A 23,600-nucleotide genomic window follows, 5' to 3' on the forward strand; every position below is an offset into this window, starting at 1 on the left:
TGCTCTCCTCTTTCAAATTGAGCATACAAAGATGAGTTAAGAAAAATACGGGAATCATGAGTAGCACCTTTCCAACGTGCAACAATATTTGAAAACTGTAACTGGGGCGTGCATACACCTTGGACATTTATGGAAAACCAATTTTTACGGTTCCTGTATTCCTCAGCATCTAGAGTAGATGGGCATTTTATTGGAACATGGGTTCCATCTATGCAGCCTATGACTCCTGGAAAGTGCCCATATTCATAGAAACTTACTTTGTAGTTCACTTGGATTGTAGCATCAGGGAAATTTATGTACTGTCCTCTTAGTTCACAAATGGCTCTGCATACTCTGTGAATGACTTTACATACTGTTGGTTATGTTATTGACACCAAATAAATCCCCAGTTTCTCGATGAAAGGTACCACATGCCAGGAACCTCAAAGTCATGAGCACTTGGAGACAAACTGGTAAAGGCCGTCCTCACTGAGTCACAGATGAAAGCTTGAGATTCATTTGTGAAATAATCTCCATGGCATCTTTTTTATACATTCTGAAACGATCTCGAAAACTAATGTCATCAAAATGTTGAAATGGGTCACTTTTGTCAGCAAGAACATGTCTAGCTGGTGGTACTCTTTGGTCTTAATTGACATAGTCCAAGTAATCCATGTGTCTTCTTTGACAAACAACTTTAATCTGAAGTTGAACCTACCTCCTGTCAGGTTTTATTTAAGCCTCAATTTACTCCTGCATTAGCACTAATCTACCTTCAAGAAATCAGATTAGATAATTAAGAATTACACTAAATGCAGGCCTATTTTAAGCCATGACTGAGAAAGCAGATTTCTCTTAGTCTGAGTTAAAAGGCCATTTTAGTCTAGGACTAGGCTTAATCTCTGTCTGGGAAACTGCCCCTTTATGTTTTGTACAATCCAAAATCCAATATCCATTCCTGCATTTCAGACCTGCTATACATTTTTTTTTTTAAATTGATGGGACAGTAAAGCATTTCCTATTTATAGTATAATGTGGACTTTTCTTCTCATACTGTATCACTTAAAAGATTTTAGAAGAGAGGATACCAAGTGATTTAAGATTTTTTCAGGTGTTATTTTGTCTCGATATTCCTACAAACACCAGCATCTCAGTTTACCACAATTCCCTATGTTCATGAAGCCCTGGACCTGCAGCCTTATCTAAAGGGGAAAAAGTACATTGTTGGGCTGCAAAAAGGTGTTATTAAAACGTTTCATTGAGTAGCTGGAAGATGTTAAGTTATGACAAAGATGTAGCTTTTATGAAATAAGGTAATGATCTGAGATTGAATATTTTGGTTAACTATGATTACAGTGATGAGTAGGTCCTGTTATTTCTTGAAAGACCGAGTCTAAAATTGAGGTGAATGCATTTTTTAATGAATCATCAACTTTTTAAAATGAATGTTAAAGTTTTCTACTATAATCACTTCATCACTACATACTGCTAAATATGCAGGAAAAAATAAATTATTAAAAAAAATTCTAAAAAGGGCCCTGGTGTTCTGTAGATATAAAAGACAATGCATTCTTTTTTGTAACTGGATTAATTACACTGGTGTAAAGCAGCTCAAATGAAGTGAAATGATCATAGTGTGTCTGCCATAGAGCCTATGGCGGAAATAAATAATTTAATAAATATATATATATATAAATAAATAATAAAAATAAAGAAATAACAAAGAACTTGGAATAATAAAGCAAACCAAAACAAACGAGAGAAACTAGAGAACATAAACTAAACAAACTAGATAGATAATAACTAACAAACAACCCGGGAGAAAATAATCAAAGAAACAAACGAGGGAACTAGCTGACCTAGCTTTAATTTAACTAAATAACCTAGCTTTAATTTAACTGGCTAACCTAGCTTTAATTTAACTAGCTAACCTAGCTTTAATTTAATTAGCTAACCTAGCTTTAATTTAACTAGCTAACCTAGCTTTAGTTTAACTAACTAACCTAACTTTAATTTAACTGGCTAACCTAGCTTTAATTTAATTAGCTAACCTAGCTTTAATTTAACTAAATAACCTAGCTTTAATTTAACTAGCTAACCTAGCTTTAATTTAATTAGCTAACCTAGCTTTAATTTAACTAACTAACCTAGCTTTAATTTAACTAGCTAACCTAGCTTTAATTTAACTAGCTAACCTAGCTTTAATTTAACTAAATAACCTAGCTTTAATTTAATTAGCTAATCTAGCTTTAATTTAACTAGCTAAACTAGCTTTAATTTATATAGCTAACCTAGCTTTAATTTAATTAGCTAACCTAGCTTTAATTTAACTAACTAACCTAGCTTTAATTTAATTAGCTAACCTAGCTTTCATTTAACTAAATAAACTAGCTTTAATTTAATTAGCTAACCTAGCTTTAATTTAACTAGCTAACCTAGCTTTAATTTATATAGCTAACCTAGCTTTAATTTAATTAGCTAACCTAGCTCTAATTTAACTAAATAACCTAGCTTTAATTTAATTAGCTAACCTAGCTTTAATTTAACTAGCTAACCTAGCTTTAATTTATATAGCTAACCTAGCTTTAATTTAACTAAATAACCTAGCTTTAATTTAACTAGCTAACCTAGCTTTAATTTAACTAAATAAGCTAGCTTTAATTTAACTAGCTAACCAAGCTTTGATTTAACTAGCTTACCTAGCTTTAATTTAATTAGCTAACCTAACTTTAATTTAACTAACTAACCTAGCTTCAATTTAACTAGCTAACCTACCTTTAGTTTAACTAGCTAACATAGCTTTAATTAAAAAAAAAAAAAAGCAAACCAAAACAAACGAGAGAAACTAGAGAACATAAACTAAACAAACTAGATAGATAATAACTAACAAACAAACCGGGAGAAAATAATCAAAGAAACAAACGAGGGAACTAGCTGACCTAGCTTTAATTTAACTGGCTAACCTAGCTTTAATTTAACTGGCTAACCTAGCTTTAATTTAACTAGCTAACCTAGCTTTAATTTAACTAACTAACCTAGCTTTAATTTAATTAGCTAACCTAGCTTTAATTTAACTAGCTAACCTAGCTTTAATTTAACTAAATAACCTAGCTTTAATTTAATTAGCTAACCTAGCTTTAATTTAACTAGCTAACCTAGCTTTAATTTATATAGCTAACCTAGCTTTAATTTAATTAGCTAACCTAGCTCTAATTTAACTAAATAACCTAGCTTTAATTTAATTAGCTAACCTAGCTTTAATTTATATAGCTAACCTAGCTTTAATTTGTATAGCTAACTTAGCTTTAATTTAATTAGCTAGCCTAGCTTTAATTTAACTAGCTAACCTAGCTTTAATTTAATTAGCTAACCTGGCTTTAATTAAACTAGCTAACCTAGCTTTTATTTAACTAGCTATCCTAGTTTTAATTTAATTAGCTAACCTACCTTTAATTTAACTAGCTAATTTAGCTTTAAGCTAAATAGTTAACCCATGTTTAATTTAACTAGATAACCTAGCTTTAATTTATAAGTTATAACTACCTAACCTAGCTTTAAGTTAACTAACTAACCTAGCTTTAATTTAATTAACTAACATAGCTGTAAGTTAACTAGCTAACATAGCTTTAATTTAACTAACTAACCTAGTTGTAAGTTTTCTAGCTAATGTAGCTTTAATTTTAGTCCCTAACCTAGCTTTAATTTAATTATCTAACCTAGCTGTTAGTTAACCAGCTAAACTATTTTTTATTTAACTAACTAACCTAGCTGTTAGTTAACTAGCTAACCTAGCTTTAATTTAACTAAATAACCTAGCCTTAAGTTAACTAGCTCAGTGTTTCTCAACCAGGGTGCCGCGGCACCCTGGGGTGCCGTCTGGCTTCATCGGGGGTGCCATCAAAATATTGCGCCTCACGTGCATATTTCCTTTCCAGAGTCAGCTCTGTCGGGGTGTGTCCCAATTCACAGGCAGCATACTCTGAAGGATGCGACCCACAGAGGCGGTGTATTACTGCGCAGCTGTGACGCAATCTGTCTTCGAATACAGCCTCTGAAGGATGCAGCCCCTAAATTGGGACACACTGTAAAGTTTTTGTCCCCCACGCGATGAACGCGCTATTTTATTTCATATTCCGCCAGCAACACCCCTCGTTCTCACCTGAAGTACTGCGCCAGCACCCCCCCCTCCCCCCCCCCCCCCCCGTTCTCACCTGAAGTACTGCGCCAGCACACTAAACCCACCTCCCACCACCCCCCCCCCCCCCCCGTAATCACCTGAAGTACTGCGCCAAGCACCCCCCCCCACCCCTGTAAACTGGGGTGCCCTGACATCTTGTATATATTTAAAGGGTGTCGTGATAGAAAAAAGGTTGAGAAACGCTGAACTAGCTAACCTAGCTTTAATTTAACTAAATAACCTAGCCTTAAGTTAACTAGCTAACCTAGCTTTAATTTAACTAAATAACCTAGCCTTAAGTTAACTAACTAACCTAGCTATAATTTAACTAGCTAACCTAGCTTTCATTTAACTAACAAACCTAGCTTTGATTTAACTAGGTACCCTAGCTTTTTATTAATTATAAAACATATCTTCAATGTAATTAAATAACCTAGCTTCAATTTAACTAACTAAACTAGCTTTAATTTAACTACCTAACCCAGGGATGGGCAACTTCCATGATGGAGAGGGCCACATTCTTTTCAGCATGACCATTGGAGGGCCACATGACATTCAAATAATTGAATATGAAAAACGCTACAAATGATTTTCAATAAGAACAAATTGTATATGAATTTATATCTGTATGTTTACAGCACCAACATTTATCAACAACTATTTTCTGCATATTAATGCATTTTAATACGGCAAAAGACAAACCGTTTGCTTAAAAAAAGTGCAAAAAGGAAGTCCTTCATATCAAAGAACAAAAAGTTTGCTTAAAAAACTGATTGCAAATACAGTAGTTCCTCTGTGTAAGCAGAGCAACAAGGACAAAACATTTGCTTATAAATGTGCAAAAGGCATTTGAACTCATTTATAACAAAGAACAAAAAAGATTTAAAAACTGATTGCAAATAGCTCATTCAATAATAGCAGAAAACTAGACCACAGAGGCCCAACATTTATTGAAGCTAATGAGAGAGCTGTGGTTTGGCCTGCTGGCTCACAATGGACTGGATGTCAATGTCAATTTCCGTGGTTGTTTTTTTTTTGTTTTTTTTTTTTAATTATGAAATTATTTTTGATCTATTCGCGGGCCGCACTGAGTGATGACGAGGGCCGCCAGTTGCCCATCCCTGACCTAACCAATCTTTAATTTAATTAACTAACATAGCTGTAAGTTAAACTATCACAGTTTAAATTAGTGTTATGAATTGTTTCTTAATAATTAAACTTGTTTTTAATCTAAGAGTATTCTGACCCACTGGTAACTAAGTATCATTGTTTTGCTGGTGGTCGTTGTTTGTTTATTTCTCCTTTTCTTTCTTTTTTAAAAGATGAAACTGTAATGTAATGTAATGTAATGTAAACTGGTGGCTAGCTAGCTATGCTGTAGGAAATGCAAAGTAAATGTGACTTTATTAGGTAACTAACTAGCTAACCAGCTGAAAATGTAGTTTTTTTTTTTTTTACAATGTCAAATGGCTAATTTTTCCAAGCTAGCTCACCAGCAAGTAACCTTATAAATTCAGCAGCTGGCCGTTAGCTAGCTAAAGCACAGAGGCTAACTGCTCTGCCTATTGGTGAGTCCATATTAGAAAATGATGAACTACAAGCTGCTATTGAAATGTGTAATGGCAGTAGTACTCAGCTGTAGTAGTAACGTATTTTTTCTTACAATAAAAACAGCTTAATTTTACTTACTGGAGAAATATATTTTCTAAGTTAAGGCATGTAGTGAAACTCAGAAACTCTCTAAAAAAAATAAATGACCAGAAATATATGAGATGTACATAAAAATATAGTGCAACATTTTTGCAAACTTATTATTAAGTAATAATTTGTATTATGAAGTAAAAGGCTTTGTGGATTGCAAAAATATTGCCCTATACATTAGGTAAAACTTGCAAATAAACTGTTAAGCCTGAGTTATCAACAGCCTCAACATCAAAACCCTGGAACACTTTCACATCTGCTGTCTTTAGCAAATCCTGGCATGGTCAAGTAGTTGAATCCTAAGGAGAAAAGGCTGCAGGGAAGCGAAGTGAAGAAGTGATTTAAAGACCAGCTGAAAACAATGCTTTAAAGGTGCAAAATCAAACCAAGGGACCTGGAGAACATGGCTCTTTAGTCGAAACACCTTTACCTAGATGGGACCCAAATACTACACAAGGAAAATACAGCTAGGAGTCAACAAAAGACACAGTAAAGAAGGCTCAGGAGAGTCTCCCCATGGTTGCAAGTCACACTAACACCAAATACACATGAACTATCTGCAATAGAACATGTGGATCTGGGATTGGCCTTTTTTGCCATCAGAAAACTCAACATTATAAAGGAATAACGTATGTCATTGTCATATAAAACAATGGACAGCCACAATCAAGCAAGCATATTGTTTAGTTAAATTAGATTTAGTAGGGTTTGGGTTCCACAAGCACAGCAATATTCAGCATCTTGTTATGTTGGAAGTTGGATAAATGCCTCCATTATTTACACATAATCAGAGGATCACTGCTTGTTTCCCTCCTGTTGTTCATAAAGCTTGCTCAGGATAAAGTTTTTTTTTTATTCTGTGGTAGAGCAAACATTTCATAATCTGCTACAGACACTCTGGTGTGTAGTTTTGGGAAAGTAACAGGGTGTAAATTAATCAAGATTAAGAAAAAATACAGCACAAAAATACAATTTAAATTAACACTCTTTACAGTTCTAAAAATAATTAAATAAACATGTTTCATAGATATTCTGCTTGCTGAGTAAAGATCAGTAAAGAATACTGATGGGTGTGTCATAAACAGACATCCCAAGTTGCAAAAGTTGATTTCAGGGAGGTTACACATTTGTGCATTATTCAGCCCCGCCCACACCGTTGATGTACCCGTCTCTGTAGGACAAATATGGAAGTGCTGGTGTGTTCTGATCAGTTTTCTCCTTCTATGGTTGCAAAGGTTGTAAATAAAATCGTCCTGCCCCCCCCCAAAAAGGCGTTTACAGTGATTAAGAAATAAACAGGGCGGAGCTTCATTCTATATAAACCTGCACACTTTGTGATAGACACACAGGCAGGTCTTCAGGACTCCAGAAGATCAGTCGGGTGAGTACTGAAACACACACACACACATACACACAAACTGGGAGAAAAATATTTTTGATGTTACAGTTAATTAAATTTTCTGTCCACCTCCTATAACCTCCACACATTCTTTTACTCTGTACAGAATGAGGGTGTTACTCGCTGTCGCCGCTCTTGTGGTCGTGGTTGGTGCAGCCACTGTCTCAGAGGAGGACAAGGAGTTTGAATCCTGGAAACAGGAGCATGGTGAGAATTTAATATTCTATATTATATCTTTATAAATCTGCATAAACTACTGTGGGAGACACTAGTAAAACAGGCCCCACAAAATCAGGGGATTCTGTAGAGCCACTAACCCATGGCTCAGTCCATTACCCAGCTTTTGTATGTTGTTTTAGTGATCAGATGGATAAGCCCTGTAAACCAATAGATTAACAGAATATATATATATATATATATATATATATATATATATATATATATATATATATATATATGCAGATTACTGCCAAATTAACCTTAAAATATGAAAAGTACTAATGAAGATACTGGTATCCACGATATTGAGAACAACCACGTTAACTTAAAAAAGTTAACTCCATAGAAAAAAAACTTTTTTTTGCCCATTGTTTTTTAATTCTGACAGTTTCACAGTATATCATGGTACATATATATATATATATATATATATATATATATATATATATATATATATATATATTTTTTTTATTTTTATATAGGTCTGTGACATATTGTTGCTCTTAGGAGTACATATAATATAAAGTACTAAGGCTTTAATTAAGGCTTTCATTACTATTGGGTTTACTTTGTCTCACAAAATTAAACAATATATAAGATAATCAAACTTTATTAGCAGAATAACAGCTAAAGAATGTAAACAATAGAACTTAAAAAGAGTTACGCCAAAAACTTTAACACAGCTTCCTTTACAAAACTAAATATTTAAAAAAATAGTTCAAGCCATTAAATGCCTTACACTATTAAAATCTGCTACAATGTCCTCTTCCTCCAGTTAATATATTATATTTCCAGCGAGGTGCATGTCAAGCTACAGCATAGGGTAGGGTGTAGGCTACACAGGGACAGAGCAAACACTAGCTTTCCATACACCACTAAACAGATCCAAAAACATTAATAAACACTTACAGTCTCATGGACGATAAACAAATGATAAACCATCCACAACTTCTCCGTTAATATCCTTCCACTTCTGCCCTCTCCTCAACTCTGGTCCAGGTGGCCTGTGCTTGTTAATTGCTGGAGTGTTCTGATTGGTGCTTGAGCAGAGCACTGTCTGGCCATGAGCTCAGCATGTGAGCAGGGGAGGGTTGTGTGTGTGCAGCTGGGAGCAGTGAGTTAGAATGAGAGTATTTGAACACCCAGCGTGTTTCCTTGGTGGTGCTGTTCTAAAGTATGGCACTTCGCATGGACGTGGTAGTGGGAGGAAATGTGGACCTGACTACCCAGGGCCTGAGTAGAGAGAGGGGCCCATGAAAATCCTGGAGAGGGGCCCACTGACATTGAGAGTGTACAGAGCCCAGAATATCCTGTATCCAATATGGCTGTATGTGAAAAATGCATACCGGTTCAGAATTGCCCTGCGGTATACCGTATGAACTGGTATACCGCCCAGCACTATATACGTATACAGTACATAAACGTACAGCACATAAAATAAGCACATCAAATATGTATTTATAAAATAATAAAATAATTAAAATCTATGTCTCAGGTAAGAGTTATGGTTCTGAGGAAGAAGAGTCTCAGCGTAAGATGAGCTGGCTGACCAGTCGTAAGCTGGTTCTGGAGCACAACAAGCTGGCTGAGCAGGGCCTGGAAAGCTACACACTCGAAATGAACGAGTTTGCAGACATGGTAAGAAAACCCACAGAAAAGCATTAATGCTGCAATTTGTTTATCTGTTTATTATTTAATCTATTCATCACACCACACTTTTCCCATCCTCCCTTTTAACAGGAGGACCAGGAGTTCCAGGACATGTACACCGGCAGCCTGGATTCCATGAACGAAACCGAGACCAACACCCATTGTGCCTCTACATTTACGCCAGAGAATGAAGAGGATACTCTGCCCTCGAGTGTGGACTGGAGGACGGCGGGATACGTGACAGGAGTTAAGAGCCAGAGGAGATGTGCATCCGGCTGGGCTTTCAGTGCGGTGAGTTTTTACAGACAGAAATGTGAGGTGTAATAATGCTGCCTCACTGATGTTGAACTCAATAAATTAGTTTTATTTATTGTACAGCCCTAGTTTAAAGCCCTTTACCCCACATCTCCTCAGCATGTATGGCCTTCATCTTATACAGTGCGTGTACATCTTATGTAAAAATATACATGAAAACTTTTAAATGTAATTATGTGCTTTGTGTGAACAATACTAAGGTAAAATAACTAAAGAAGAAAAAAGCACTAATGTGACAGACTGTTTCTTACAGTAACTGAGTCACAGCATTTAGCTATGAACAGTAACTGTTTTAAAGAGTGTGTACAAAAATCTACACTGGGATTCAGCACAGCCGACAGGAGGATCATTAAGAATTTTTAACCAAACACTGCTGGAAAGTCCTCCTGATGGCTGTGCTGAATCCCAGTGTAGATTTTTGTACAAAAATATGATACACACATCAGTAAATAATTGCTGATCTTCCAGTGTAAACATTTTAATCAAAACTTTATTCATCCTGATTCAGTTTAACTCTTGCTTTATTGGTTTTAAAATTAAATGTAGCTTTTAAATTTTTTCTGTGTGTATATATAAAATACTCTCTCAGACGGGAGCGCTTGAGGGTCAGATGTACCGGAGGACAAGAAGGCTGATACCTCTGAGTGAGCAGCAGCTGATCGACTGCTCCGGGAGTTATGGAAACCATGGCTGTCATGGCGGTTTGGCAATCCGGGCCTTTTGGTACGTCATGCACAAAGGGCTTGAATCAGGACACAGCTATCCCTATTGGGCCAGGGTAAGAAAACACCAGTGGAATTTTCTCTACGTCCCTTTAAATCAGCATTTACTGGCAAATAGAGGGTACTGGGATAATGATAAGTATGATATATACATATTGTAGCATCACCAATTGTGGAGCAATGAGGTCAGGTCAAAGCTCTGATTAGGAAAAATTTGTTTCACCCGCCACCATTACATTAGGAAACTGAATAATGCTCACCCCCTTTCTTTAAAGATCTGGACTGCACAGAGACACCACAGGGTGGGTGGTGGTGGGTCATTCTCAGCACTGCAGTGACACTGGCATGGTGGTTATGTGTTAGTGTGTGTTGTGCTGACATGAGTGGATCAGACACAGCAGTGCTGCGTGAGTTTTTAAACACCTCTGTGTCACTGCTGGAATGAAAATAGTCTATCAACCAGAATTGTCCAGCCATAAGCTTCGTGTGGACAGCATCCTGTGGGCACTACAGAAGGACTAGAGTAGGACCACCAAAACTATGCAGCAACAGATGAGCTTCTGTCTTTGACTTAACACTGGAAAAAATGATCATAGTCCATCTGGAACCTACCCAGCCCACGTTCCACCTATGAGAACCCCACATTAGCATGTTGACTTGGATGCTAACTGATGAGACTTAACTACCATTATGTGCATTTTGGAGGATCAAATACAGTGTGGAATTGCAGCTGGACAAAAATAAATAAACAAGGTCCTAACAATGAATAAAAGCCAGTCATTGCACATTATATCATTTGTATAATTCACTTTCATTGCCTGTTTAGCATTAGGCAACTTTAGCTTTAATATATAAATCATACTTTAAAATCAGGCAGGTTCAAGACTGCAATGCTTTAGTGGCGCCCTCTTTTGTTCACTACCTATGTACACTTATCCTCAAAAAATAATTGCACCATAAAGTAAAGGTCAGATTGCAGTGCATTCCAGAATGAAGGAAGGATATCAGATTCATTATTTAGATATATATGTTTTGCATATGTAAAATACATATATATATATGTATATATATATATATATATATATATATATATATATATACATGTATATATATATATATATATATATATATATATATATATATTTATTAATCAAATATATAGTATTAATTTTATATTTATATATACACTTAAATCCACACACATATACATGTCTGTCTTTGTTTAAAAGCATGATATAAAGTATTTTAGCATGAAAGCTCATATTGCCTCCTCCAATATGGCGGCCACACCGGCACGCCAGCTCCAATAGACGGCGTCAGTCAATGCAGCATCTATGTATAAGATATCTATGCCACTACACACCAAATTTTATTCCTGTCGGTTGATTCCTTCTGCGTGCAACACATTTTTGGAGATGAGTGTATGTCTGTTGTTAGTGGCCCCTGGTGGCTTGGAGTTCCTAAACGGATCCTTATGAGGCTTATAGTATAGAAAACTCTGGAAATACATTTTTTGCCAAAATTGTTTTTTGTTCTTGTCTTTCATCAGAAGTCCAGAAGTTGCTACTTTGAGCCATGGAAGGTTAAGGCTACCTGCCGTGGCATGATGTGCTTGCCCAGAGGAAATGAGGGAATACTGAAGTATGCTGTGGCCAGAATCGGACCGATTTCAGTATCTGTAGATGCCTCCAGACGCTCCTTCAGGCTCTACAAGTCAGGTCAGCTGCAGCAACACTTTCTTTTTAATTATCACTAGGAGTGTGGTAATTTGTATGTAATCTGCATCAATTTGAAAAAAAAAAAATAATTTGCATAATGTGGCTTTGTAAATTTAATTTAATTATTTAATCACAGAAGAAAAAAAAAGTATAATAATCCAACCTACTAATCTGTTAATATATGCTTCACATTTTAAGCAGGAATAGTGAAGATACACTTTAAGACATATTTGTGTAGCCTCAAATCTCCAGAAAATAACCTCTGGCATTTGTGAGCATCTTCTATAACTAACTGTGTTGTAATGTTTAGGTGAATAGAAGTGCAGCCATATTAAATTGGTCTAGTGTTGTTAGAGACATACAGCATATGTGACTGACTGATGATCATTACAGGGAGTTTCTAAGTTTAAGACAGTTATTTATTCATTAATTTTCTCCTCAGCTAAAACTCAGTTGAACTGTACAATTAATAATAACCTGGTAATGAATGTGATTATATTATATTTCACCTGATAGCATTAATTCGAATGTTTAAAGCAATGTTAATAGCAAGATCTAGCTGCATTTCTTTTAACACTGTAGGAGTTAGTTCAGTGCTAGCTGCATTTCTTTTAACAGTGTCGGAGTTAGTTCAGTGCTAGCTGCATTTCTTTTAGCAGTGTTGAAGTTAGCTCAGTAATAGCTGCATTTCTTTTAACAGTGTTGAAGGTAGCTGAGTGCTAGCTGCATTTCTTTTAGCAGTGTTGAAGTTAGCTCAGTGCTAGCTGCATTTCTTTTAACAGTGTTGGAGTTAGCTCAGTGCTAGCTGCATTTCTTTTAACAGTGTTGAAGTTAGCTCAGTGCTAGCTGCATTTCTTTTAACAGTGTCGGAGTTAGTTCAGTGCTAGCTGCATTTCTTTTAACAGTGTCGGAGTTAGTTCAGTGCTAGCTGCATTTCTTTTAACAGTGTCGGAGTTAGCTCAGTGCTAGCTGCATTTCTTTTAACAGTGTTGAAGTTAGTTCAGTGCTAGCTGCATTTCTTTTAACACTGTTGAAGTTAGCTCAGTGCTAGCTGCATTTCTTTTAACACTGTTGAAGTTAGCTCAGTGCTAGCTGCATTTCTTTTAGCAGTGTTGGAGTTAGTTCAGTGCTAGCTGCATTTCTTTTAACAGTGTTGAAGTTAGCTCAGTGCTAGCTGCATTTCTTTTAACTGTCGGAGTTAGTTCAGTGCTAGCTGCATTTCTTTTAACAGTGTTGAAGTTAGCTCAGTGCTAGCTGCATTTCTTTTAACAGTGTCGGAGTTAGTTCAGTGCTAGCTGCATTTCTTTTAACAGTGTTGGAGTTAGCTCAGTGCTAGCTGCATTTCTTTTAACAGTGTCGAAGTTAGCTCAGTGCTAGTTGCATTTCTTTTAACAGTGTCGAAGTTAGCTCAGTGCTAGTTGCATTTCTTTTAACAGTGTCGGAGTTAGTTCAGTGCTAGCTGCATTTCTTTTAACAGTGTTGAAGTTAGCTCAGTGCTAGCTGCATTTCTTTTAACAGTGTCGAAGTTAGCTCAGTGCTAGTTGCATTTCTTTTAACAGTGTCGGAGTTAGTTCAGTGCTAGCTGCATTTCTTTTAACAGTGTTGAAGTTAGCTCAGTGCTAGCTGCATTTCTTTTAACAGTGTCGGAGTTAGTTCAGTGCTAGCTGCATTTCTTTTAACACTGTTGGAGTTAGTTCAGTGCTAGCTGCATTTCTTTTAACAGTGTTGAAGTTAGTTCAGTGCTAGCTGCATTTCTTTTAACAGTGTCGGAGTTAGTTCAGTGCTAGCTGCATTTCTTTTAACAGTGTTGGAGTTAGTTCAGTGCTAGCTGCATTTCTTTTAACAGTGTTGAAGTTAGTTCAGTGCTAGCTGCATTTCTTTTAACAGTGTTGAAGTTAGCTCAGTGCTAGCTGCATTTCTTTTAACAGTGTCGAAGTTAGCTCAGTGCTAGCTGCATTTCTTTTAACAGTGTCGGAGTTAGTTCAGTGCTAGCTGCATTTCTTTTAACAGTGTTGGAGTTAGTTCAGTGCTAGCTGCATTTCTTTTAACAGTGTCGGAGTTAGTTCAGTGCTAGCTGCATTTCTTTTAACAGTGTTGGAGTTAGTTCAGTGCTAGCTGCATTTCTTTTAACAGTGTCGGAGTTAGTTCAGTGCTAGCTGCATTTCTTTTAACAGTGTTGGAGTTAGTTCAGTGCTAGCTGCATTTCTTTTAACAGTGTCGGAGTTAGTTCAGTGCTAGCTGCATTTCTTTTAACAGTGTTGGAGTTAGTTCAGTGCTAGCTGCATTTCTTTTAACAGTGTTGAAGTTAGTTCAGTGCTAGCTGCATTTCTTTTAACAGTGTTGGAGTTAGCTCAGTGCTAGCTGCATTTCTTTTAACAGTGTTGGAGTTAGCTCAGTGCTAGCTGCATTTCTTTCAAGTAGCGCATTGCAAGCATCCTCTATTTCACACAGTCGAGAGCATTGCACTTTGGTTTCAGTATAATTCCTACTACAACTAGTGTCGAGTTTAGGTTAGTCAATTTGCCTGTTTTCAAGCCATAAATAATCTTATTTTGCACTACCTACACAAACTACCTCATACCTGAATGTACTAATGCTTGGAATCCTGAATGATTTCAGGTGTGTATTACGATCATACCTGCAGTAACCATCACATGAACCACGGCGTCCTGCTGATTGGCTATGGCAGAAGTGGAAGCAGGAGTTATTGGCTGGTTAAGAACAGGTAAACCAACACACTCATAGAACATAAGAATCAACAAAGTACGAAATACGGATGGTGTCCAAATCACAGTCAATATTGTTCCATAACATTATATAGACAAAAGTTTTGTAACACCTGCTTATTAATTGTTTATTCTGAAATCAAGGGTATTGCTTGTTTTCTGTTGGAGTAACTGCCTCTACTGTCCAGGGAAAGCTTTCTATTAGATTAGATTTAGAGCTTTTCAACAACAAGAGCAGTAGTGAGAGGTGGGATTCTGAAAATAACATTTTGGCAGGCGGAATATGTCTGAAGCCCCTGCTAATAATCCAACACAATCTAATATACTAAAAATGCAATCTGTACCAAGATCATGTGCTTGATATGGGTAAGCGAGCGGTCATGTTACTACTCTTTTAGTGTTCATGGTGTAATTTGAAATCAAGCACACTGGGTATGTGCTTTTAACTGGCAGTATTTTAACTGGTAATATATGTATATTGTATTCACTCCTTTAATACAACATTAATTAAAACAGTGTAACACTAAATAACGCTAAATGACTTACATGAATAGTGAATATGGAAACAACTAGGTGCTCAAAATATTCCTGAATGGTGGGTAATTTTTAAAAACTCTCATTCTGCTTCTCCTAGTCCAGTAATGTGCTATAGACTGCTCTGTACACTGAGCAGAATGCTTTCCAGTGTGATATAGAGGAATGTCTAACAGTCATTGATCTCTCACTGAAACAAATACTACACAAAAGTAACATCTGAGAGCCTTTTTAAGGGAGCAGGGGAAGCTGGAAAGGTCATTAGAATCCACCCAGAAGATGTTCTGATTGTACTAAACTCAACATGCTCTGTTTTGTTGCAGCTGGGGAACTTGGTGGGGTGAACACGGCTACATTAGGATGTCCAGGAACAAGGGCAACCAGTGCGGCATTGCCACAAGACCCGTCTTCCCTATTGTTTAAAGGTATTGTTTCTTTCTTAAGCTTCTGAAGACCTTTATTAGCCAGATTTATATCTGTGAGATTATTAATTAGATTAAGACTCAAAAAACATTTAATCAGAAGTTGCTTACAGTGTGTTTAAGACAGGTCTGTAACCTTAAATGTTTTAACTAAAATTAAATGATATTAATGTTGTTCTGTATGTGGCAGTTATTAGTGTAGTAGTTTATAAGTAGTAATTATTTCAAATTATGTTTTTCTGCAGATGGAAGAAAAAGCCAAAGCAGTGATGAACATCTGTGGGAGGCTTCAGTCTTGACACAATGATCATGTCCCATTCAGCAGCAACAAAAAATATAAAAAAAAATGTGCACTTGCTATTTTACATTATACTCTATCCTTTTTCTTTAATGTCCTGCTTTTACGTAATTCTTTCTCTATGATCAGCTGATGAGAGAAAGCGGCGTTATTAGCTAGACCACCAGAGACCAACATCCTCTCTCTTTAAATACACGTAAAAGTGTTGTTTCAAACTTTAACTATAATAAACTTTCAGCATTAAAAAGTTGTTCAATGATTACATTTCAGGATCAGCCACACACATAAACACACACACCATTTCATACTCTTACTGTACTACGTTTGGAAACATTTTTACACAACATTCACAGTACAGTCTGCTACAGCCCAATCTACTTCCTAACACTCCAAGTTATACAGTTCAGCTTAACTGATTCCAGAACTCAAATGTTCCAAAACTAAAATCATTACTTTATTTTTTGTCCAATGATTAAACATTAATTTTGTATTAAATTAGCTGAATTTTACCATAGATAAATGTATCAGATGATTATAATGAGATTAGCAAACAGATCAGATGATTGCAGATATAAAAAGTAAATTGAAGGTTTAATAAAGTAAAGCAGTAAACAGTAAACAACCAGTAAAACAGTTTAAGAGGAAACCAAAGGCAAACAGTTCATATACTGGGTGAGACAGAGACAAAAATGTGAGACAAAACCAAAGGGTAAAAAAATAAACAGGAATTCCCCAAGGAGTTCCTGATAAGATCCCTTGGAGACTTAAAAGTGATCCTAATCAAGGATATTTTCTCTACAAAATGTGTGGGAAATCATATTCAGACACTCTTAAGAGTCTTTAACTGAATCGGACAGAGCATCTCATGCACATTGTGGGACTGCCATGACCAGGTTTGGCTCTTTTTAGTACTGAAAATAGAAATGCAAAATGCATTTCCTAAAATGGAGATGCACAGCGCAGAAGTTTAAGAACATCAGGAATAAAAAAGAGCAAACCAGAAACACTGACACTGACAGGAAATACAGAACGAAAACACACGGTATTAAGCTACAATGGTAGGCAACACTTACAATACCAAACAAAGAAATAGAGCATATATGAAGAGTCAATTTACCAAAACAGGTAGGTGTTATTATATATTCTATGTAAACTTTATTGCTGAATGCCATCAAACCCTCACAGCAATGCTCCAAAATTTTGTAGAAAACCTTCCTTTTATTTTTTTGATGAGTTAGGGAATTGGACATGAAAAAAAAAAAAAATGTAAAATGTTTCCAATTGAGGTGCACTGTGCCTGACCTGTGGATAAATCAGCCTGCAGAAGTGAGAGCTCCTCTACTGTCAGAGAACCCATTTACAGTTGGAAAAGAAACATATGTAAATGTATGAAAAAGATTGAAATGTATTTATCATTAATGTACTGCAACTGTTTAAAATACATTTACATTTTGAAAATAAGCAATATATATAAAATACATTTTAAATGTATGCCATATATAAATTAATATATGACCATTTTTCTCTTTTTGTTATGGGTTAACAAGGCCTCCCAATGCTACACAGCTGCCTGACCAAGGGCGTAGGAGCGGGCTTGATATTGGGGGGGACACATTTGCCAATATGAACCCAAGCCCACCCAATAGTTTCCTAGAACAACATTTGTGGAAATTACTTTTAATTAAAAGTAAATTATTATTATACGGTGATTTTACAACCTAAACATGTTACTCCACATTACAGTTACTGTTGTTAGAAAAATTATGCATGCAATGTCTGAATTATGTACATATGACAAAAATGATCAGTTATCACCTAATATTTAAAATAATATAACAGATTTGGTTATTATTATTATTATTATTATTATTATTATTATTATTATGTATTGGCATGTCAATTCTGTTGTATATTTACATTTTCTCCTGCACTCTTATTTTTTTTCTACTGAGAGCTCTTCTTAAGATGGTGTCCTTTTATGTAAAAGAATGTAACTTTACGTTGCATACAGATTTTTATAAACGTCAGGATATGTGGTCTTACTGTGAACTACAAATGAACAGAAGCCACGTTACAGCAGTATTTCTCAACCCAGTTCTTACATATTCTACTGCATATTAAAACTGTTCTGCATATTCTAGAGCTTCCTCTGGTGGATATACATGATTAATTTAGGCTCCATAGGGGGCTAAAGTATTTTAACAGGTAAACTCAGTAAATGACTGTTTATTAGCTGATCAGGTGGAAAACACAATTTTGGGGCAGTGATCAGGGTTAAAAAACTGCTTTAAACTACCAACTTAAAGTACTGTACTAAATTCACTACATCCAGCTTCTAGATAACTAGTTATCTAAATGAATTTTCGTTCATTATAGCTCACAGTAAGTCCTGTAATCCTAAATTAATAAACAGTTTGAAAATGAAAGTGATTAGCTGATCAGGTACAGGGAAACATTATATATAGTTTTTTTTTTTCTTTAACCCTGACTCCCAATCTAGCTAATTCCAAAGATAAGCTAACTCACTCATACAGCTGCAGTTTATTAATCACAGTTTATTAACCTTTGTTTTAGAAAAATCTCCGTATATCCAGATCTGTTTTAAAATCAGCTGAAGCTGCTGCAGCCCGGTCCCGCTGCTAAATCTCACAGCAAGGGGGCGGGGCTTCCCCAACAGCAAACTGCCTCTGCTCCGCGCGCCGCAAAACCAGCAAGCTGATTGGCTGTTTCTACTGAGAGGCGGGACTTAATCCCTGAACCAGCTCCGTGATTGGTCCGGTCTGTCTCCTCATTAATAGTACAGCTGACCTGCGCGAACTGATGTCATTTTTGGGGGGGACAAATCCACCTGTTTCTAATATTGGGTGGGACATGTCCCACCCATCCCCTCCGGTTCCTACGCCTATGCTGGAATTGATTTTTCTTATGCAGCAGCTTTATATTTAAAAAAAGGGAAAAACACAAAAAAGTCTGAATTTGCTATTTGTTTTTTTTTTGTAATCTTTTTATATTTTACTTTAAATCCTAGCAGTCATGTTTATTTCGTTCTACATGATCAACTGTTGGAGAAAATGCAGCATTATTTATTTGCCAGACAACCAAAAGAAACCCTATCCTCTTTTTAAAAAACTATAATAAACTCTCTGCATTCACAAAATGTCTGTATTATGTTTCTACAGTTTCTGTTATTTCTGTTGTATCTGGTGTCTTTGTGGGATTCAGTGGTATCCTGTGTTCCTCCATCAGAGCAGATGGAGGAACATCATTGCACTGCACCATCTGATTTTATACTTCTAAAATGTGAATGGAAAGGTTGAAGAAACACCCTGTCAACGCATAGATAAGGCGCCACATGCAATGCAGCGTAAATGTTTCATAATAATCCTGAAAATGTTGAAACACCTTCAGAATCATGCACCATCTCATCTTTATGTAACAGAGCACAGTCTGCTACACTTCTCACACCTATAAAGTTCTTAATCAGCCCGGTCCCAGAGGAACTCCAGTGTATTTATAGTCAGTCAGTGGCGGATTTGGAACTCAGAACTTCTGCACACCACACTGGTGTTTTTTACCAGGTAAACACAGGTCTAACCCAAGCCACTAAGGTGCTTTTTGACAGTGTGTTCATTTTACCAGCGTAACTGATCTAGTTTTCACAGTACAGGATTTAGGCAGGGTGGGAATTATACAATAATTGGGTGGGTCAAGTATTTCTTCGGGGTGTAAATGGAAAGCGTGTGCTCCACTAAATTGAAGTGTTACAATCCTTACAGTGTCTCCCTTCCTCACTGTAATGTCTATAGATAAATCTATTACATCAGCTAATGTAGCACATACCACACAATAACCTTTATAGTCATATATGATAAATTATACAGCAAAATCCACAGTTAATCCTGCAAAAACACACACAATGCTATTGGCTGCTATTTTTCATCAGCTTTCTCTGCATTAAATTTTAATTCATATTCTACAGGATCTTTCCCACAGGAATCATTTGTTATTTAATTCTAATTAAATAGAAAACAACAATGTAACAAAAACAATCCTGTAGATAAGGCTTTTGTCAAATCTCATCCACATATTTTGACACTGGGACTACAATATTAAATGTTAAGGGGAGATGTAGGAATGCATTTATAAAGCTTGGCTAATGTCGTTTAAAAAGCTTGGCTATTGTTAATTTATAAAGTAGCCTAATAAAAAGATCGAAAATAAGTCTTACCTTAAAAAAGTGTAATACAGCAGTTTACTGTAAAACCACTAATCTGAGTAACTAACTCCTCACTAGGTCTACTTACTGCAGTGTATGAAGCTTTTAGTTTCTTGTTCATATTCCCCTTCCGCCTTAAAACACATTTCCATTCCACCTTAACCGTTTCCCTGCATTAAAACAACATTCCTCCCTTTTTAGACTGTAGTAGATGATAGAGTTTTAAGAGTTTTACACATTTCTGTTTAGGGTGCACAAATCACAAACAGACAATATAAAACAGAACGTGGATTCCCATTTGAATGTTCTGTTCCACCTTAAAAGATAAAAATTATATATATAGCCTGAAGCCTGTGTGTCGCAACAGCAGCATTTAAGGTGGGATAGCAGATTCATGTGAGTTATTCATGTCAGGAAAAGTGTGTTTAAAGTGCATATTTAATAAAGCTAGATAGCGCTACTTGCACATAATGCTGTAGCTTGAGCAGCTTGTGTACCTTAATTTAGATGCAAACCACCTGACCAATAATGAGGCAGAAGGCATGGAGGAAGGGAGGGAGTAAACGAGAGGAATGCTTATTAATGTGAAATGATATGATCCACTTTAGGGGTGTTTGAAACTGCATCACAATATTCTTCCAGGCATAGATACTGCATTGTTTTTGTAGTATTTAACATTATTATTATTATTATATGTAAGAAGTATATTTAAATGTTTTGACCACCCCAAACTATTGTTTTTACCCCTTTAGGGGGGATTGAAGTCCTAATCAATACCCCCGTGATTCACACCCTGGATTTAGGGTCCGGGAAACTCACAGACTAATCACATTGTAAATATATTGTGTTATAAATATCACCAAAGATGCTGCTCAGAGAATCAGTTCAGAATTCACACAGAGCAGGTATAAAGTGAGAAATAGCAATATGTGAATCAGAGATTCAAATGGCATGCTCTAAAAAGGAAAAGTCAACAGTGAAAAGTAAGGCCTAATTCCATTATTTTGTACCTTTACCCATTGTTTTCAACTGTAACTCTCCCTTTGCAACAGAATTACAAGGGGAAGGGGTCATATCCTTCCCCTAAGAACTAGGATAACCATTCAAGGTTTTGACATTTGCCAATAAACATTAATAAAATAACACTGCTTCATTACCAGTGTACATATGTGCATATGTGTTTGTTTGGTTTATGTAAAATAAAAATACAGAAAAGGCAATTACAGTCTGAAAATACACTTCGATAAACATCTCAACAATATGGAGAATTATTCTACTCAGGTATAAAAAAAAACCCATAAACAATAGGACCTCTTTAAATGAGCAATATCATATTACATACTGTGTTGCACATTTAAACCCCTGGATGGCGCTCTGACACAACAAATAGAGCACAGATACACAAAAATGCTTCCAGCACAACAAAGTGTGCTCAAGTATTTTAACTAGTGCCTTCATGGCGAATTCGGTGTAATGCAACGTGCCAATGTACATTATGTAAATGTGGGTTTAAGTGCAATACTACCATAAACATATTACTCTGTACTTATATCATTATGAAAACACACAGCAAAACAACTGAAACATGTTAATACATTAAACACAAACAGGAACAGTTATTTACACAAACAGTTACACAAACAGGAACAGGCATTTATACTGCTGTGTGACAAAAAAAAAACATTGCAACATTGTTTTTTTTTCTATTGTTTAGTGAGTGGTGACATTCTTCCTCTACTTCCTGTAATTGATCCAAAAGTGTGAACTAAAAAAGTTTTACACTGCAAGAAAAAACATCTGGGACCTTTGACATCAAACAAGGAGGCTGTGTGTGAAGCTGTTTGTTTATGACTGAATGTTCCTGAATGACTGAATTCTTGTGTTGTTGTTCGTCACCCAGTTTTAACCTTTTCCACTGAATAGTTAAAAAAATTTGTTTGGAAAGATTTGTTTTTTATTAATAGTAAAAAATAGCTTTTTAGATTCACGTTTATTTAAAACTGTTGTATTAAAAAGTTTTTGAGTAAACACTGTTTAGTTTGACTAAGTAAAGTATTAGTAATGAGTTACCATGTGTTTCACTTTATAATACTGTGACATGATCTGCAGTAACTCCTGAAGAAGAACACAGTAACCCGTCAGTCATTAGTAATGGGTTACCATGTGCTGCTGTTAACTCCCGAAAAAGAAGACAGGAACTCCTAATTAATTATCTATGAAGAACACAGGAACACCTAGTCCGTTATGTAACACAACTATTTATTGATTTAAACATGATTTCCCCATAAATAAGGATGAAGGACACATCCTACAGTAAAGCTGTATGTGATCAATCACTTCTACTTCCAGGAGGACTGAAGTGGAGCACAGGTTTAGAATAAACACCTGTAACACACTGACAGAACATTACAAAAATGAGGGTTAAGCAGAATACTGCACATTTTAGTGCGTCTAACATTTGGAAGATATTGAGGATACTAAGATAAGTAAGGTTAATATATGTCAAATGGTGTTACTGGCTTTAATATCACCACTGATAGAATAACCTACAGCAGCAGATAAACACACTGATAGAGGCCAGCGGTCCGGCGCTGTGAAATTACCGAAATTACCCCAATAGGGCGCACTTAAAGTCTCTGTGAGACTGCAAAGCTGAAGATTAACTTTTATAAGGTTGGTGCTTAATATAAAAGCAGTGATCATTAAAACAAGAATGATTACAGTCAGTCTTAGAGTCTTACAAGCGTTCTGTAGAACTTCTCCAATGTAATAATATTACTTTATAATGTTCTTCTTTTAAAAATGGGGTTAAGCAGACTATGGCATACTATAGTATTTGACTATGTGTTGCTAATATTTTGTAGATAATGAAAGTAATAAGGTAATTATGGTTATGACTACTACTACAAATTGTGTCACTTGTTTAATTTAAATATGCCTTTGATATCACCACTGATCAAATAATTGTTCGTGTACATTGATTTAAATCCATAGTTCCCCAGGTGGCATGTAAGGGTTTTCAGCTGAGTAGTTAATGTTGATTTGAGCAGTAATTAATGAATAGTTACTATAAAAGAGACATAGTTAGTAAGTAGTTCTCCAGGAGATATGTAAGTCTCAGCAATGAATGTGGAGTTAATAGTGAACTACTATAATCATTAGTTCAGTACTATCTACTGAGTAATTACTCAGTACTTCCTGGTAGTTAATAGAAGAGATATAAGTGTTAATGCAGCACTATTACTTAGTTACTGCTTGGTTACTATGGAACAGTATTATAAAGTGTTACCTTTTATTCTTTCTAGCCTGTAGAGCATTATAGTGATTTGATTGTTAAAAAGTCATTACAGCTCACATTAAGACGTTAAATACGTGTGTGCGTGCATTGTGTGCTGCGCATGTAGTTGGAGTTAAATGATTACAGAGTGGCTGATTGCGAGTGAAACTCTCCGTGACTTTATCTCTTTAACATTAACACTAAGAATGTGCCCATCACCTACTCACACTCATAACTCAGAACGTGT

At 35.8% G+C, this 23,600-nt stretch overlaps 2 protein-coding genes across 2 annotated transcripts in view; both read left to right on the forward strand.

Moving 5' to 3' along the window:
• Nucleotides 1–23,600, forward strand: part of LOC103022163 (procathepsin L) — a 168,291-nt gene that overhangs the window by 71,200 nt on the left and 73,491 nt on the right. The window lies entirely within an intron of this gene.
• On the forward strand, nucleotides 6,847–16,151 carry LOC125781129 (procathepsin L-like). Its single transcript, XM_049464264.1, has 8 exons — nucleotides 6,847–7,463; nucleotides 8,971–9,113; nucleotides 9,216–9,416; nucleotides 10,030–10,218; nucleotides 11,712–11,880; nucleotides 14,500–14,605; nucleotides 15,464–15,565; nucleotides 15,808–16,151. Exons 1-7 carry the CDS (start codon nucleotides 7,364–7,366, stop codon nucleotides 15,561–15,563), a joined length of 1,008 nt encoding a protein of 335 aa, XP_049320221.1. The 5' UTR covers nucleotides 6,847–7,363; the 3' UTR covers nucleotides 15,564–15,565; nucleotides 15,808–16,151.

Source organism: Astyanax mexicanus, chromosome 14 (genome assembly GCF_023375975.1).
Source record: "Astyanax mexicanus isolate ESR-SI-001 chromosome 14, AstMex3_surface, whole genome shotgun sequence".
Taxonomy (NCBI): domain Eukaryota; kingdom Metazoa; phylum Chordata; class Actinopteri; order Characiformes; family Acestrorhamphidae; genus Astyanax; species Astyanax mexicanus.

What these genes read in the sequence shown, in the direction of transcription:
- LOC125781129 (XM_049464264.1), top strand. Translation starts at nt 7,364, where the DNA reads ATGAGGGTGTTACTCGCTGTCGCCGCTCTTGTGGTCGTGGTTGGTGCA. An exon ending in ATCCTGGAAACAGGAGCATG is followed by an intron (nt 7,464 to 8,970) that starts GTGAGAATTTAA and finishes TCTATGTCTCAG; the next exon opens with GTAAGAGTTATGGTTCTGAG. An exon ending in TATTGGCTGGTTAAGAACAG is followed by an intron (nt 14,606 to 15,463) that starts GTAAACCAACAC and finishes GTTTTGTTGCAG; the next exon opens with CTGGGGAACTTGGTGGGGTG.